General features: G+C 38.5%; 1 protein-coding gene across 1 annotated transcript; it reads right to left on the reverse strand.

The window, feature by feature from the left end:
- Positions 1–658: 658 nt before the first annotated feature.
- Positions 659–17,805, reverse strand: abcg4a (ATP-binding cassette, sub-family G (WHITE), member 4a; the record flags this gene model as incomplete). Its single annotated transcript, XM_079248300.1, has 15 exons — positions 17,719–17,805; positions 14,758–14,995; positions 7,355–7,472; positions 7,059–7,191; positions 6,930–6,980; positions 5,503–5,648; positions 5,272–5,395; positions 4,942–5,056; positions 4,718–4,857; positions 2,569–2,667; positions 2,306–2,474; positions 2,096–2,196; positions 1,856–2,014; positions 1,002–1,120; positions 659–884 (listed from the first exon to the last, which is right to left on the reverse strand). The coding sequence occupies exons 2-15, from the start codon at positions 14,984–14,986 to the stop codon at positions 659–661; spliced, it is 1,929 nt and encodes a 642-aa protein (XP_079104426.1). The 5' UTR covers positions 14,987–14,995; positions 17,719–17,805.
- Positions 17,806–19,583: the final 1,778 nt, after the last annotated feature.

A 19,583-nucleotide genomic window follows, 5' to 3' on the forward strand; every position in this document is an offset into this window, starting at 1 on the left:
AACAAAAGAAAGAGAAGCCACGCAAACATTTCTTGGCATGGTAAGTTTCCAGTGTTGTGATGGCAAAAAGAGAAAATTCATCTAGAGATCTTGCTCCTGGTACATCTTCTTGGGTGCTGTCCAGTTACATATTTGTTAAAAGGATGAAGTGCATTGAATTACCTTTTTAGGCACTGACTTGGGACAAGTCACTGGACGCGAGATGGTCATGATTAATGACGCTTTAGCTCACGAGTTACTTGACACTTCCCTGGATTGGCCATAAAAATATAAATTCAAATTTCTTAGTTTAATGAAACATGCTTTCAGTTAGTCTGATGGATATTCTGCATATTTATGGGGCAAATAGACTGTTTTGTTTGAATATATATATTTTTTGGGGGGGCAGGGTGGCGGTACTATCACATAGTAACAGAGAAACACTTCACAGTCTAAACTTTTCCTTTTCTTTTTGAACAACGAACACCTTCCATTTGTGTCATAATGTACAGTTTGAGTGATGGTGCAGCATAGCTTTCTGATGATTGTATGCACAGGATTTGTTTGGGTCTTTCTATGGATATGTGACGTGGAGACAGAGAAAGGCAGAACACATCTTTTCTCTCAATGCCTGGACTTGTATGAGCATCCAAATCCATCAGTAGTTGCGTTGCATGCCTTAACGCTCTGACTTGACTTTGTAGCGCAGAACCAGATAGGTGGCAAGTCTGAGGACTAGGAAGAAAACCCCCAACACCATGAAGTCCACATAAAGCTTTGCATCTTCCACGTCCAGCAACTGCAGGACCTCCTCTGGCTTTTGAAACTTACACATAGGGTCTGGACACTCCAGCTCAGACCTGTTCATCCCATAGATGGAGAGTATCACCCCCTCAAAGCCATACCTAAAAGCAAAAAGTTAGGCAAAACTAATCAACACGGGCACATTTAAAAGGAATCTGACTGATTAAATTTGAACAGTTATCTGAATTATTATTTAAAAAGAAAAGTTTAAAGAGCACCTGACATAGGAGACATAAGAGCTCCACTGTAGGTATTTTGGAATAGTGTCAAAATTGACAAAGAAGCCAGAGAAGAGGAGGACAGGTATGGCTGTGACTGGACCTACAAAAGTTGCTACCTGTGAAACAAAACGAAATAATTGACAAACAGTTAAAACATTTTATTTTGGCAATACTTTATTTTAGTATTGCACCAAAATATATTAAACAGCCTCCGTCTCTCACCTCACTTAATCGAAAAGATACCAAATGGCTCTAAATATTGAACAGTAAATTAAGATTTAAGACGCATGCAATCATTTACATGGACTGTTTAATTCTGGAATGGTTCTTTTTTGTCATATGAAAATCCCTTCTAGTTTCAGTTTACTTTGGGGAGATGTTCTGTTCATCTGATAGGACATCCTGTGCATTTGTTAATACATTACATGCTGCATTCACTTATACTTAGGCATCTTTGGCAAATTGGCCCAAGTGTCAGTTTGTGCTATATATTTGGTAGAATTTGACTATCTGGTTGCCATCTACTCTGTTTCTTTGTTTCCTGTTAGCAGCTGAGGTAAAACACAGCAAACACTTGGGATAAGATTCTGCCTGTGGATATAAACGGCTCATTCAAATAAAGTAAAAGTCAGTGATTTTTATGTTCACAGGGTTTTAAAATCCAGACTCAAATATAAAAACCAATACATTTCATTTAAGGGAAATAGATTCCTTTAAAATATGACACACAGAAATGTGTGGCTTTTAAAGTTTATAAAAACAATTTTTAGAAGTAGGGTAAAGCAAATGCAGAAACTGTTTTTACACAACAGCTCGTACAGAAAAGAAGATGGGTAAGTGGGTCTATGTACCTGGAGAGATGTGGATGCAGCACCAATAAGCAGACCAAGGGACTGGGCTACCAGGGCTGTGGATGTTGACAAGGCCATAAAGAGCAGATAGCGACCTGCCTCTGGAGGCTGTTCAGTCATCCAGTACACTATACTGCAGTACATGATTGGACAAATCACCTGGGATGGAGATTTTTTTTCTTTTAGTGTTGTTGCACATTCATACCTATAGCACTGAATGATAAATCACTGAGATATTACCTGGAATGGTATGTCAGCCATAGTTTTAGCCAAGTAATATGCCTTCAGGCTGTACCAGTAGTTGAGGTGTTCCCTCACAAACACAGACATTTCCAGGGGAACTGTGAAATAAAGGCACAGTTTAAAAAAAAACAAAACAAAACAAACTTTCAACCTCAGTAACAATACACCAACGCAATGTTTGCTGTCTAGTGAGGCTCAGTGTCTTACAGGTTAGTACTGTTGGCATCAGGGCAGCAAACATGAGGAACAGCATGGAGAAGAAGAGGAAACCAGTGTTGTTAAAGACCTTGCTGGCATCATTTCCGATTTTGAGATAAAGCAAGCCAATAAGCACTCCAATAGACAGATGGGACATCACTCTCAGGTGGGTCAGCACCTTAGAAATAATCAACACATCACAAACACTTGTGAAACTTAAATATATACTTCTAACATCAGAACAGGAATAACTTGTGCAAAGATCATTTTACCATGTCCCTGCATATTGTAACGAAGGTTCTTTTGAAGAGGATGCAGAACTGTGTGAATGTACTGGTGGCAAAGCTATGCTTCTCAAGGGTTCCTGTATCCTGCAAAAAAAAATGACAATATCACACAATCACTCTTTTTATTTATAATTTTACCCCTTAAAATTTCTAAACTTTCACCTTCAATGTTTTTTTTTTATGGATAAGACTTGTTGTAGACCATATTTCCTTTCACTGAACCCTTGCTGATGTAACAGGAAGGGTTTTGTTGCAATACAGTACAGCTTCAAAAATACATTACTTTTGCAACTGCTCTGAAACAGGAGTTTGCTTACTTTTGATTGCAGCCTGGTAAAAATAGATCAAATCTCAAGATTCTTAGCTCTCCAGTGTGTTTGACATATGTAGGTACTTGCAAGAAAGACTGACTAAAATACATTTTTATTTGTTATGTTCCATCTAGAGGACATCTGGTACTAAGTGGTTAAAAAAACAGCATACAAATGTAGATTGTGTTTTTTTTATTATAATTATTTGGTTAGAAAGCTTTTTTATTCCATTGTATTTTTGTGCTTGCATCCAGCAATGGAGCTGTTGTGACCATTCTTTCTTCTTTATTTTTTGTTTAAAAATTTCACGACACGGATATGCCATTAGTTTGGTTACAACTATGTTAAAATAAAGCAGTACTAGCTGTTTCCAGTTGGTGTACCAAGCTAAGCAGTCCGTTTTCTGTGGCTTAACATTTAAAACTGAGATAGGAGACTAATATGACTCTTTTACCAACTTTTCTGATCTAAAGTTACTCATAAGACTGAGAGAGACACGGAAATGTTTTGGGAAAATAAATAAATGAGCATCCTGTACTAAAAGTGAACAGGAAATTAACATTTTGTTTCAGAATATTGGTTACTGGTTATATTTTTGGCAGTAAAAACTTCAGTTTCAGTAAAGGATAAAAAGAGCCAGATAATCTCTACTCTCTTTAAACAGAACAATATACCTAGCACACACTATTCTCAAACAAATCTTATACAAATCAAACAGACCAGAGTTTTCCACTTTACCTGAAATGATCTTTCATTAGCTCAGCCACAGAAACAATGAAACCATTCTACATCTTGTAAACTGTGTTCTTCTCCGTCTTTCTTTGAATAACTGTGGTCAGTTCCTGTTTTTAAAGCAGTGCTGATTAAATGGCTGAATATCATACTTATCTAATATTAGGTTTCAGCCTTGACACACCTGTACCAGTATTGGTATCTTATAATAGCCATTTGATGAGACAAGGGATATTATGAAACAGATCAAATTAATGCAAGGAAGAACATTCATCTAAAAATGTGATCATTTTGATGTAACTTCTCAGATAGAGACATCCGCTTTTTATTTGAACATCTCACTGTGATGGCTCGAATATTTCCTTTCACCATAACAACGATGGTAGAAGTAATCAAAAGTTATTCAATGTGTGTGTGTGTGTGTGAGTGTTAAACAGTGCTATCCAGTAAGACAAAGACTTGTGAATAAGAATGTATTGTCCATGACCCTGTTTGTGACTCGGCATGGTTCAGCTTTAAAGTATAGTCTGAAATACCCATAAAGCTTCCCAAACAACCTCAGCCTTATGGATCAAAGCAAATATTTTGTACAATACTTTTAATAACTAGAAAATATTAAAAAGGTGGACTAAGTAGGTAAGCACAAATTTACAAAGAAAAAAAATTCTATTTCCATGAGGATTTTTTGCAGGGGGTCAAGAGCCTGTCCCCGCAGCAACATGCAAAAAGCAGGGTACACCCTGAATACATAAGTAGCCAGTCCAACACAAAGAGGCGGACAATCACTGATGCTCATTCGTAGGGGGAAGTAAGTGACTATTCAGCCTAACATGCATGTATTTGCACTGTGCAACCACACAACCCTGCAGCCAACTAATAAAAACACATTTCTTAGTTTGATGTTTAATATTGTGTACATTCCAGTTTTACTACAGCTTAAATTACCTTCAAAGTATAATAATTACTTTGTCTATGACAGAATTTCCTGAATTTGCGTGTAAAACAGAAACTGCTACTGGGTTTGCATGTATTGTTATCTACTTCTGTACATAAAACACACAACAGTGTGTTAAATTCAATGGTTGACTTACACTGTGACACTGTGAGGGACATGAGGAGTCACTTTTGTCTCTGGAGTTTTTCTTGCCCTCCTCTGAGCACAGTCCACCCTGGACTGCTTCAAACAGCACTGGGTTCAGGTCTCCATATTCTCCTGATGCCACCTCAATGACTGGGAAAAGCGATGACATACTATTAAGAACAAATAGAGTGAAAAAAGGCGCACTCATGCATACACACGTTTTCGATGACTTACTGAAATCAGCAGGATTGTGATACGTTGGGCAGTGAAGGCCCAGGTTCTTTAGATAAGGGATGAGGTAAGGGACTGTGCCCTTGTATATGCACTGACCCTGACTGAGGATGTAGAGCTGGTGGATAAATAACACAGGTACAGTTATTATCAGTTTCCTAAACAGTGCTTCACTCAAAACTAGATCAATAGCCGACAAAACAACGGGACTGGGTATCGATTGCTACATTGGATCAGCTGTAAAAAATGAATCATGTCAACGTATAGTATACTGGTCTGAACAGCAGCTAATGGAAGGCGAAGGGCATCCAGTAGTGAAAGCACTCAACTTACTTTATCAAACATCTCAAAGAGCTTGGCACTGGGCTGATGAATGGTGCAGATGATTGTCCGTCCTCCCTGAGCCAGAGACTTCATGAGGGAAACGACCTGGAAGCACGACGCGCTGTCCAGACCACTGTGGAAAAACAAAAGCATACATTGGACAGTTCAAGACATGAATGTCATAACAAGACTGGATTTCATATGAACTGACAGGTTTGGGATAGATAAGTGAGATTCTACCTTGTGGGTTCATCAAAGAACATAACTGGCGGGTTGTTTACCAGCTCCAGGGCGATGGCCAGTCTTTTACACTGACCGCCAGAAAGAGCATTGGTGCGTGTCTGAGCACATTCCTGAAGGCCCAGAGCTGTGAGGATTTCATCCACCTTTACACAAGTAAAAAGTAAATGTACAACATTAAGACAGAGGTACTGTGAAACATGTGCATGCTTTAATGTGATGTAAAAACCTGAAAGCAGACAACAAAGAAGTCATCAAACATGACTGCCATTAGTGTGCAGTGTTCTGCTTTGTTCTTGTTATTTTTCTTTAATCAAGGTTGTGTGTTTTACTTGCGTAGTCAGTTTGTTTATTGCAGTAGCTAGAAGTCAGAGTGCTCTCAGTTTGCAGAATGGATGAGCTAGCTGAAAGCTAAAAATATTATAGCAGTAAAAGTGAACACAAGTTATGCTATGGATGTTTACATTGCATGACTTCTGCTTTAAAATATTACACGTAATGCACCTGCATACCTCTGTTCATGTTGCTGTGATGCTAACTGGATCACTTTAGACTGCACTGTGGACCATGCTGCTACATAAACACTCTGTGGTTTATCTGTGGTTAAATGTGGTTAAAGTGAAATGGGAAAGTAAATAATTGCCTGATGAGTGATGACATAATTTTTTTCTTTAGTTTTCTGTGTTTTTTAGACAGCTAAATATTGACTTATGGAAACTCCCTGGCTGAAATTTTTTATTTCGCTCAGCTGTGCAGAAAGCCCTCTACTTCTTCAAACCAGGAGCATTCTGACTACTGTCTACAGCAGGTAAGATGATAAATAGTCATAAGCACTGCATACAATATAAAAACAAATAACCCAACAAAAGGACAAACAAAAAATTCCTTTGGATTATCAAAACATCACACGGTCAGTACAACAATGAAAAGAAAAACATGAAAAAACATCCATTTAATTAACATTTCATCAAGAAAACTTTAGTCTTACTGTTATTTTATCCATTTGTTTGGTTGTTGGATGCGTAATCCTGTTCTTTACACCTCAGAGCTTTAAGCTCTTGTGAGGCAAGTTAGAAAGCTTCCTGGCTTTGTTGCTATCACATTATTGTGGTGACTGACTTCACCTTGTCTGCAACCAGCTTTTCCTGAGGGATCAATATTTACGTTCTGGCTAAATGGATGTTTTTAAGCTGATGATGTGACTTAACCTGCAAGACAATCTTTGCACGTCATCATATTGTTCCAGCTAGCTTGTAAATCAGTATTATGTAGCTTACTTTTCTGAAGTTTTATCCACAATAACCTAATACAACATATGTAATATCAGTAATGTTGGCATGATGGCATGCCTTCAATATAACAAATCTCCATTTCATCTGTTTCATGGCAAAACAGAATTTTAATAGCTTTAATAAATTCAGACTCACAAGTTCTTTTTTGACCTGCACGCTCTCATTCAGTTTTAGATTGGCAGAAACCTGAAAGACAGACAAAACTCAGCACTCATTACTTGATTTTATGATTCGGTGTTTGGAAAATATTTTTAACAACCTCACCATCATGGCCTCCCTTGCAGTGAGGTGTGGCAGCAGCATGTCATCCTGCATAATGTAGCAGGACATCTTCCTGAAGGTCCTAAGGTCCCTTGGTCGACCATTCACAAGGATTGTACCCTTCATTCCAGTTTCTCTGTTTCCAAATAAAAAGACTAAGTATAAAATAGGCCTGCTCACGAAAATGTCACTACATGTAGAAAAATTACATTTAAAGAAATACAATCTTATACAAACTTATAAGAGAATATATTCTTTTTCAGGGATCTGCACTAAACTCATGTAGGTCAAGGTCTCACCTGTATCCTGCCAGAATATTCATCAAAGTAGATTTCCCAGCTCCAGATGGGCCCATGATGCCAATTAGCTCTCTGCTGCAGAATCTTCCAGATAGACACTTGAGGAGAGCTTTGAAACCTGTCAGTGAGAACAAAAACCTAATCATTTATGATTACATGAATACTACAAAATCAAATTCCTTAGCTAACCTCCATTAACATTTAAATGAGTTATTGTAACTCACCTAATTCTCCCAGTTCATCGCTGGATCTCACAAAACCCTAATATTTTATTAGTTAAAACCAGATAGGCATTTCTATAGTAGGATTGTGCCCGAGACTGATTATGCTTTCGAAGCAGGCTGGAAACTTCCACCACACCGACACACAGCACATAAAGGAGTGTCAGGTTTTTGTGATGCCTTCACACCATAATTGAGAGTCTAATGGCAAAGTAGGAAAAATAGAAGAACCAGGTTTATTGTTGACATAACTTGCTGAGAGTTGTCATCCACGTCTCCCCCCATCCTAAACATCTCTCCAGTGTCCTTACAAACATTTCTTCCTGTGTTGAGCTGCCTTATTAGGGTCTCAGCAGAGTCCCTTCTATGAGTAAAGCAGCCGAATGATGCTGCCCCCTCCTACTTATCACATTAGACACTCTGTCTCCACTCAGACAGAGGAGCTGCGTGCTGTCAGTGAACTTGCCATGTGGTGCATACTGATGATATAACCCAATGCTGTAGGTTGCACATAACAATGAACTTATCTGTATGAGTCTGCAATCACATCATCTGGTCCCATGGGAGCGAGTGAGTATGTAGCTCATCTCAGGCCACAGTGAACACCACAATGATGCTCAGACCTTTGATAGCATTTACTCAGCAATTCCAGTCTGACCTCATAGGTAATCTCAAAGTAATTATTAGTTATACTATTATAAGGTTTGGCCATCACAGTGTCTGACAGTAAAGCCCAAGCGATACATCAGATCCTCAGATGGACTTGTTGTCCTGTAAACAATCCCAGCTTTTATTCTGCAGTATTTTTTTTTTTTTTTTTACATTTAATTTGTTTTAGCCAAGATAAATCAGTCTGTGTGAGTTTAAACTGCAAAACCACCAGCATTCAGTATGAAATGTTCAGTTTAAATGCTTATTTATATTATTGAAGAAACTAGGATGACTCAGTAATCAGCTAAAACATGAAATCTCTTAATGTGACCTGCAGGCCTGGTGGCTCACTACAGCATTTAATACCTGCTTGAAAGTAGTGAAAGAATGTTTCCTCCATCCACCTTACCAGTGTAAAAAAAACCAACACAAAACAAAAAATGTTAGTACATTACAAATACATTGTTAGACTTTTGGAGATAAATATCACAACTGCTTAATCTTAAAAAATTTAATTAAATTAAAAAATTAAAAAAAAAAAAAAAAAAAACAACTAAAAATTTGTATTAGACATTTTCCCATTATGAAACCAATAAATCCCATAGCAGGTAGGCAGATTAAAGGCAAAAATGTTTCATTTACCTATTTCAGCAAGATCTAGCAGTTCAGCAGTAAGTTATATACAAGCGTTTTTTAAAAATAGTGTAAAGTAACCGGACAAGTTATCTATCAGTTCACACAACTGCTAAGCAAGGTAACCAGTGTAAAGGACTATTTGTCCATCAGCTATAGTGGGGCACTCATCTGCTCTGAATCAAACAGGAGGAGGTTTCAGAGGATCATCAGCAGCCCTGTACAACTCCTGCAACTTCAGCAAGGCACAAAACATCCAGGGCATCTCATACTCTTGTTTGCCATTTGTGTGACCTGCTGCCTCCTGCAGAAGCTGCAGGTCCATCAAAACCAGAACAAATGTGTGTAAAGTTTCCATTTCTTTGCTTTTTCCAAATCTAAAACCATGTTGAACTCACATATCTGTTTAATTCTAACACTGTATTATTAGACCTTTGTACTTAGAACACTTTGTACAAATTCAATACATTGCGTAAATACGTGTAAATATGCCAGATGTAGAGAGAAACTACTTTCAATCTGTACTACTGTACCATAGCAAATGTTCAGTGTATCCATAATATCACATGTTCATGTGCAGTTGTATATTCCCATACAATCTACATCTGTTTTTACCTCCCACACTGTGCATGGTGAACAACAGCCTTCAAAACATAGTCGTATTAAAGAAAAATAACTGGAGAGACATGCTCCAGTTAATAAGGTTAATCAGCAAAAGGTCGGTGACATGATTTGTTAGAAGAGTATTTCAAAGATGAAGAATTTCACTTTGCAAAATATTCCAATCACAATTTTTTAAACAATTTGACAACCATGTTCTTCCTGACAAACTTGCAAAGACCAGATGCTAGAGGCATTTATGTGTACAAGGGACATGGATAAAAATCAATAGTTATGATCTCCAGGCCCTCGGGCAGCACTGCATTGAAAATAGACATGACTCTGCCATGGAAACCACTGCATGGGCTCAGGAACACTTCCACAAATCATTGTCTGTAAAGAATGAGTTTGTTACATTTTAACATATGAAAACCACCGCTTGCTGCTGTGATGCCACACCAAGAGGGTTTCTTTTAGGAATATTTCAGGATCTTTGACCTCAAATATTTTAGAGACTCTAAACATATCCCTGCCTGCAGGTGTATTTTCTCAGATCCTAAAAACAGCCGTCATCAAGTTACTACTAAAACAGAAAAACTTAGACTCGTCATTCATGAGCAGCTTTAGGCTGAAATCAAACCTCCCCCTTGTTCAGTAAGATTACAGAAAAAAATGTCTTTCAACAGTTACACAGTTTCCTGACACTGAATAACTGTTCTGATGTCTGACAGTCAGGTTTTCGGTCACACCACAGCACTGAGACTGCTCTAGTTAAGGTCTTAAATGACAGCTGCTCAAACAAAAATAGTGGAAACACTTTAGTACTTGTACTACTGGATCTCAGAGCTGCATTTGGTACAGTTGACCATGACATCTTACTCGACCGGCACTGCTAGTAAGTGATTTGAGTTCCATTTAAAGTCAGGGACTACTTTGTGTCTGTAGGTAACTATAAATCTGAGTGAACTAAAGTAACCTGTTGTGTATCGTAAGGTTCCTTTTTAGAGGACTTGCTGTTCCACACTTACATGCTCCCATTCACTTAAATGATGAAAAACAACTAAATATGTTACCATAGTTATGCTAATGACATACAGATACACACATAACTATCTCACCTGGAGATCCAATCCGATCCAGACAAGGCTAATTTAACACTTACAAGTCTCCCCCAAAATCCATCAAACAGCTGCTAGAGTTCTCACTAAAACCAGGAAAATGGATCATATAACTCCCATCCTCAAATCTTTATACTGCATTCCTGACTGATTTCAAAATCCTGCTGTGAGTTTATACACTGAATGGTTTAAGCCTAAATATGTTCAAGGTCTTCTGGTTTGTTATGAGCCAACCAGATCCTTCAGATCATCAGGTCTTCTTTCTGTTCCCAGAGTCAAAACCAAACATGGAGAGACAGCATTGAGTTTTTATGCTGCTCACATGTAAAACAAAGTCCCAGAAAACTGCAGATCGGCTGAAACTCTCAGCTGCATTAAATCAAGATTTTAAAAAAAACAAAAAACTTTTTATTTACTGTTTTCTAATAAGACAACTGTTAGGTCCTCACACTGTAACTTTTACTTCTTACATTTTGATCAACTTGTGTTTTTATTTCTTTAAATTAGTTTTAAAGCTTGATTCTAATGTTTACTGAACCCTATTTTAATCCTTTTACTATTTTTATATAAATCAATTTAAATGGTCTTGTAAATTATTAAAACTTTGTGATAATATGTTAAATGACAATAAAAACTCATTGTTAAAAGGTGCATTTACCCTGTGTTAGCCATATCATAATGTCCTGTCGTCATTTAAAACTTTTGAGTAAGCAATAAAAAAAAAGAAAAAAAACAACAAAAAACTTGCTAAATATTTTTCAGTAATGTACCACTTAGTGGCAGATTTAAATTAGATTAAATTAAATTTCAGAAACATAATTTTATGTCACTAAACAAAATGTAAATGTATGAATATATTTTAAAAAAAATGGTATAATTTAAATATGTAGAACAAAAATGAGGCAATAACAGTTTGTCCTATGTCATTCTTCAGTGATTGGTTGTCTTCATCACAAAATATCAAGTAAAATTAAGTAGGTTCAGATTCCTTATAACAGTGCTTCAAACGGCAAACACACATTGTAACATACGTCTTTTTTGGCCCAGTATAACAGTCAATACAACTATACTATAATCTACATGCACAGAATTGTTTTCATATTGGGTGCACACTGATCATAAATATACTTAATCATTCTCCATTCTCAAAGAGTCATGAAATTGAGATAATGTGTACATGGGGATGAATTGAAAAGACAGCCCAAGAAAGCACAGGGAATGCCCTGTATATGCTGATAAACTCTCCTTTTTGTCCTTACAAATTCAGATCGTTAGTGTAGGTACACAGAAGAACCCACACTAATTCAATTCACCTAGAGGGATGTACACACTTCCTGTTCTCCCTGTCTCACACCCCTCTGTCTTCCCTCTTTCACGGGTTGGCTAGAGTTTCTCTAGTAATATCCCTCGGGAGGAAAATACCCTCGACATAAAAGCAGGTCATAGTGGCCTTGTCCTAGCACCGATAAATGGCTTACCTCACCAAGACAGTTTATAATAACAAATGCAGACCCAGTCTTTCCTATTTATTCATTTTTGTAAAAGGAATTTTAATTTTACTGTTCACTATTTACAAACTCTGTCTCCTTTTATTTTTTTCCTGCTTGCCACAGACCTTTTAAAACATGATGCATTAGTAGCGTGCGAGTTACTCAAAGATTAAATGACATTAAAGCACAAATCACTTCATGGGCTCAAGGCTTCCCGGTTCATGTAGCATGCCATCTTCTTTTCTTTTTAGCAGCTGTATAATTGCATATGATTTAGCAGGAGTGAAAAGAAGTTATATTTGTCAAAAGCTGAAATAATCACTGCCTATTAAAGGGCATACTGCAACAGAATAGCAGATAATTTACAGCATTGATAAAAAACAAAAATAAGACAACAAGTCAGGAAGCCCTCAAACTGAACAGCCTGCAAGTGATTTATAGGCTGGGCTCATCTCCCTTTTTAGAAAAATGAGGAAAAGCAATCCCCCATTGTTCACGTATTCCTCCCAGTGCTCAGGTGGAAAAGAGAGTGCAGGGGCAGCGTGCACTTTACCTCATGCATTGATCCCTTATTGGACTGAAGTTTGTGCAAGCTAGAATCTATGGCCCCATCCATGGCTCTGAAATGTCAATCGCCCAACTGTGCTGTTTGCTGATAAATCCATGGCGCTGTCTGTGGTGCTGAAGTAGAAGACAGATTTATATTGAGCTCTTTTCTCCCAGTTTTTTTTCCCCTTGGATCTATATTCACCAAGTTATTTATTATATTACTATGTCAAACTTTTGTCTATATTCTTGGTATATCTATACATGGTTATGTCATCTTTATAAATTAAATTAAATAGAAACATAGTCACAGAAGATTTCATAAAGACACATGACCTCAGCAGCATTCTTATTTTATCTCTTAATCATTTCTGCATTCACTCAGTTGAATCTGTGCTGCTTAAAATGCACAGAAGATCAAACCATCCTTGCAAATAAATATTTCAATGGAGGTGTAACTACAGATACAGTTTTGAACATAAAGGCTCAGTAAAACCCAGCAGGCTAGGCACTGTGACTGAGAAATATGAACCTGAACTGGTAACACCATGCTACATAACTTATGTACAAGTTGATGGCATAAAAAAAAAAAAAAAACTTTTGTGTTTTTTTCACATTATAATCTGAGTTCTCATGAGAGTTATCATCTCATGTGCCTGATCACATGCAGATGGCCACGAGCCTCAAGTCTGGCTCTGGTGGAGGCTTCTACTTGTTAATGATGCTTTTTTTTTTCTTCTCCCACATGACACCAAGCGCTTGCTTTAGGAATGATTGGATTGCTTTTTTTTCTAAAGTGCCCCAGGATTACTCTTTGCAGCGAGCTGACACTTCAGCTAAATTGAAAAGTGTGATGAGATTTGAAAAAAGGAATTGTTGAAGTGTTTACTGTCCACAAAATGTAAAAGAATAAACACACATAGAATGTGAATATTGGAATTCGTTAAGGCCTGTTTCCTGCTGTCCTGATATTTATTCAGAGGCTGGTTCAGGTGGTTGCAGGTTTGTTTGCTTTTTTTCCCCTATGATTGTTTTTTCACATTTTTGTGCAGAAAAGCACATTGGTAGGGGAGAGGGAAAGAGAATGTGCAGCAACTGCAACACACAGAGCTTGTAAAACATCCAAGCAATGCTCTTGAATTCCCTTTGCGTGTGTGAGGAGCAGAGGGTTGCTCCCACTCGGCCAATACCCTGAATTGAAAAATAACAAATCACCTACTGCATGCAGCAGGACACACACACACAAAGAGAGAGAGGGAGACTTTCTGTTCACTCATCACCTGTCAGATGGACTGAAGCAAGAAAACCAGGAAGATGGCTGAAAAATATGTATGGAAATCACAGGTGGATTTCGAACAGACCAATGGGAATAAGATCAAAGCTGACTCATTGATCTCAGCTTGAAAAACCATCACTGCTCTGCAGCCTGATACCAAACCTTATCATGACTACACCACATACATTCAGGTTTGACATTCCCACTGCAGAAACACCTCTGTCAGGCTTTCACAATGCTCATTGGTTTTAATAGATCAAAAATAACAGACTGCAAAGCATCATGTCACGGCTTTCCTTGGATATCATGAGGAGATTGTAAGTAAAGAATTCCTCTGAACTTTTCCATCCTTACCCTCCTAAACATAGACTGCAAGAGCAGTTGCATGTTACCGGTTTGCAGAGGATGGGTTGTTACCAAGACGATCCAAGACTGCAGGTTGATCATTAATAAGGGTGCTGAGTTTATGTACTGTTGGTATGGCATGGGCAGATCGATCAAGGGCTTGACTCGCAACCACTGCCTATTGTCACACAACGTAGCAAAAAGAAATGCAAGCAGTGTGCCAACCTGCAAGTGTAAATTATTTACTATGTCTAAACTCTGCTGAGTGCAGCAAAGCTTGCAGGCACACTGGCTGCTCCAGCATGGTGGAAGTCTGTAAGTGTGCGTAACATCTGGGCAGGGCTGTGTCAGAACAATGGAGTGAGGCAACAGGAACAACATTAAAGGGGGAAATATCTCTTAAATGCCAGAATGGCTTTTAAATCTCTCCCTTGAAATTTCAGCACTCCAAATATTGATCGTCATGGGCGGGTGTTTGCTTGCTCATCTGTCATGGTTACTGCATGATGTGGGCTTGCATTACCTCTTCTCCTCCACCAGGGACCCTCTCGGATGGTATACGAGAGCTCATTGAACTCCAGGTCCACAGCAGAGCGGCGTGGGAGGTGGGAGAAGCGTTGGGCCTCTGTTATGTGGTTCTCCACTTTCTTCAGGTGGGTGAGCAGTGGGGCCTCCTGCGGTGCTCCTCCAGGGAGTTTGGTCTCCTCCATGGGGATGCTAACTGTGCCCTGCTCCAATGTTTTCTCAGCCATGCTGAAAGGCTGCAAAGGAGGGTGTAAATATCAATCAGTGCTTTGTGTTTTACTTTTAAAGACTCATATGAATCACCTCAAATGTTAATTCAGATTCACTAGAGACATCCATGACAGTGAGTCTCCATCACCAACATATTCTTACATGCAGAGCATTTTTCTTTCATTTCTGTGCCCTCGGAAATATGAAGTAATAGTTGTTCAGACTAAAGTTAATTATTTACCAAAAACACAAGTGTGAGAAAGTAAAAATGTCTGTTAAAGTGTATGTAGTCAAAACTAAGGTTCAAGACTGACACAGATATAAAACCAGATCAGCTGAAATGAAATGCAACTGATCAATGTCTAATAAACAATGAAATTCATTGATTATCTCTGCTCAATTGAAAGGATTTTAAGGTAAAACATTGACTGAAGTGTTATTACATGTGCACACAAAGGTGTATTCCAGTAATTTAGCGTGATTGCAGACATCATCTAAAAACTAGATGCTGGACATGATCTGATTACCATTTATTTCATGATCTGTCTGCTTGAAGCGAAAGAGATTGTAAGTGAGAAGAGCTGGGGATCTGGTTTCAGTCCTGCAGCACACTTACAGTCCAGTTCTGCTGAATCAAATAAATTTCCTCCTAGACACGGCAGCCTGTCTGAAGTGTAAGCCATGTTGTGCTTGATGATCCATAAGCCCTCTGATAATGTGACACAGACACAACACAGTGCTCCACTTAATGTCAGCATACCACCAGGACGCCTTCAGAGCTGTATTAATAGCCTATTAATGTAAAATCATATCTAATGAACATAAACAGTTTACTTTCATTCAAGTGAAAAATCTACAGGACAAAATGAAGTGTGTGAATGATTTTTTAGAAGAAGAGTTTTTAGAAGATTCTCAAGTAACCTCTAGATTAATGTTTTAGCAATAGACCAAGATAATTATAATTATTAGTTTGACTTTTAAGAACTTGTAAACTTATCATTTATTTTTCCTTCTTGTTACTATATAACTGTAGCATCATATTCAAGTTAAGGTTTGATTTACTTATAATTGTCTTATTTAATAAGTCCACATCATGTTTTTTTTTCAATATGTTAAAGAATTAAAGAGAATAGTTTTTCCTTAATAAACTGTAAGACTGCGCATGACATCAACATTAGCTTGATGACTCACACTTTACTTATGACAAGACAGACTAGTGAGGAAATCGTAGTTTGGATTACTTCATTTCTACAAAAAATAATAGGCAGGTTATAGAATAGTTTTCTTCTGAATATATGCAAGCTTTCACACATCAGAACGCCTTGTAAAGTTTTGGTTATATTGGCTAATGAGGCTCTTTGTAATTAAAAGCAAAGGAAACTTCTTGTCAGTAGTAAAATAATCAACAACCTTTTGCTTTGTTCTCATGAAGACAATCTCTAAAAAGCACTAAAATCAGCTGAAACAACATTCAAACAGCAGCTGTAGCAAACAAGCTGGGACCTTTGGTCATTTTAAAATGATATACATTAACATAGAGGAATATTTGAATATGTTGATTATTGACAGGTTAATGTATTATTTTCCAGACAAAACAAGACACTCGATTCTATGATGATATTTTAGACAGATCTGCCATTTTCTTAATAATCACAAACTTAGGAAATCTTTGGAGCTGCTATCAGCATTCACTTTGAATAGAAATAAGTAGCTGTTCTTTTGCTGGTGGAAACAATGATAAATCATCCATTCAGCCACAAGTACTTTTATCCAAAGATCATGCTGTAACAGGTTAGCATGATAGGCAACCCTCTCATCAGAGATGATCATGGAAGAAAGAGTATTCCAAAGACATGTGTATATGTCAGTGTCATCAGCACGGCATATGCATGCCAATAACTTCCTTCTCACCTTAAACAAACACAGCCACACAATGCACTGCAGTCTGCTTATGTACGCCAGCTACCATCTGCTGTTCATGACCCACTGTAGCCTATGTGTAATAAAATTTCCTCATGTGAAGAAGAGCAGTGATGAAAATTGACCATGACTTTTATTGATCTCCCTGCCATTAGTGAATTTCCATTAGCATCCCGCTTATAATCCGACGGACTTTAATGGCCTCTCCGTCAGAAGAAGGCCTCCATGTTCGGTCATGTGCAGCTCCCAGTACAGGACACGTGAGCACCACACAGCCATAATAAAAGTCTCTTCTAAGAAGATGACATATAGTTATTAAATGTATCTGTGCAGCCTTGCAGTGGGGTGGTGACTGAGCTCTGCTATATGACTAAGTGATGGGGGGTGGGAGCCTGCTCAACAAAGAGCACCTGTTAACAGCAACAGATGAAAACAAAAACATGACACAATATATTTCTAGAGATCAACAATGTAGTTTGGACAATAACTGCAAAAACCAAAAAGTTACTTTTTTGTGTGCTTTGGGACACATCTGCGTCAGTTTCTCCTGTTAATATATCTTTATAACGGTATTACCATTCAGCCATACAGTGGGTTGCATTGCACATGCACACGCATACGCATACATGCAAACAGTAAACATACTTATTGTTGTGAGTTGAAATGGGCAGCTGACCAGCTCAGCCTCGGTTCCCCCCTCTGAGAGCAACAGCGCTCAGTTGATACTATTAGCCAACACACCCCAGTCCTTCAACATCAGTTCTCCAACATACAAGTCAGGATCCTGGCCAGGGGAAATATAACAACACGGGATGATCAGGAGGATCACGGTGCGCCACAGCCCAGCAAAAATTCGGATCGGTAGTGTGGCGTTGAGGGACCGATCTGGATTTTCCTTATCAGTATCTCTCGGGGTGCGGCGCTCATCATCCTGCACCCACTCCAGCAATCCCTGAGATTAAAATCATGTCCGACCGGCCTCAAACTATGACTGCATCCCAGAGAACCGTCAAGAGAAGCGGATGCTTGTCATGTTTACCCTCGAAAAGATGACTCCTATCATGAAATCCGCCCGTCCAGAACTCGCTTAGGTAACTCAATAACATCTTCAGCAGCGGTGTGGATGATAGCCTTCAGCCTCCTTGACATCTGGAATGAAAGTGGCATCAGCTAAACGGCGCTGCAGATGCATCAGCAGCATCAGCTGCAGCTCGGTAGCAGCCGCCGTTATCCCCTCTCACCGGCGGGTGCGTCTGTGATGCGCGCGCTGCTCTGAGATAGCCGACAGGGCGTTGCTGGCAGGATGATGGTTTGGTTTTTTATTCTTCCAGTTCTCATCCAGACATCGTAGTGAGATGAATCAATGAACACACACTAATGAATGTAACCTAAAAGGGACTTAAAGGACTGTTGATTCAAAGCTGGGACTAAAAGTTGGAGTGACATCAGTTTATTAAATATTTTGGTTAAAATACCAACCACAGCAGCCAGTCTCATCGAATTAGTCTCGATAGTGCCATTTTAAACATTAATAGTACTCCATTTTGGGCTTTTGGGGGTTACTTTAGGACTCTAATATCAAATGTACTATTGTTCAGGAGCTCTCAGATATACAGAGGAATCTACTTTGATGGCTCAGCTGTCGTAGATGTTGACAGTCGGAGTAAACATGAAGGTTTGGGTGAAACTGAGGCCCCTCTGTCTCTTTAAAGGCCGCACCTGCGCAGCTGCCTGGTGCTGATGCTGCAGTGCCCGGGTTATTTTCGGTAAAACTGCCGGGGTTACTCGCGTTCAAGCGGGCCCTATATGCCTTACATCACCCCTGAGAGGAAACCATTTTTAGCCAACCGCACCTGCTTCCTAATCAGACTAATTTAAAAGAAAATCGCATGTTGCCTCATGAGCTTTCCAGCCCATTTTCCTCCTAGTGATTTAGGCTCCTATGCTAATATTACCAACCAGGACCGTCTCTCAAAGAAATGAGAATTACAATGTCCATGCAAGTCTGTGACGCTGATGTAGGTCTCAATCAGCAAGTTTGGAATGGTTCTCTCTTATTTTTAAGAAGATGTGATGGCAAGAAAAGAGTTGACTGAGTATATCTTCAAGATTATATGATAAGGTTGCACTTTGGTGTAAGGTTATAAATCCTTAATACATATTAGCTATACTTTCTTTGGAAAAAAAAACAACTGCACCTTTCTTACCTTTCCAAGAAAAACCTTAAGTATGCACATAGATCAGGCCTGTATAAACCAATTACTATTTGCATTTTTGACATTGATTGAGAAACACATAATATACCAGGTAATTATTAACAGTTTCATTATTGATAAAGTACATATTACTGTTAGCCAAGTCAAATAAGAGCACTGGGGTTTTCAGTTTCAGGGTGTGACTTTAATCTTAGCAAAGAAAGCTTTGTAAAGTTGGTGACAGAAGGAGTGTTGTGAGATTGATAATAATTGTGGATTATACTTCGTATAAGTACTGAAGTTGTTATGCTCTCAGACACATCTGAAGAAAAAGATCACGCAAGATGGCACTGAGACGAGCTGCTCTGCTCTCTGTCGGTCTTCTTTTGTTGCTTACACAAGGAGCTCTCACAAAAAAAGGTACATTTATGGGAATATATTTACACTGTGTGAATCAAGCAATGAATTAATATAACTCTATATGCAGGTCCAGCCATTC

This window comes from Telmatherina bonti, assembly GCF_933228915.1.
Source record: "Telmatherina bonti genome assembly, chromosome: 10".
Lineage (NCBI taxonomy): Eukaryota > Metazoa > Chordata > Actinopteri > Atheriniformes > Telmatherinidae > Telmatherina > Telmatherina bonti.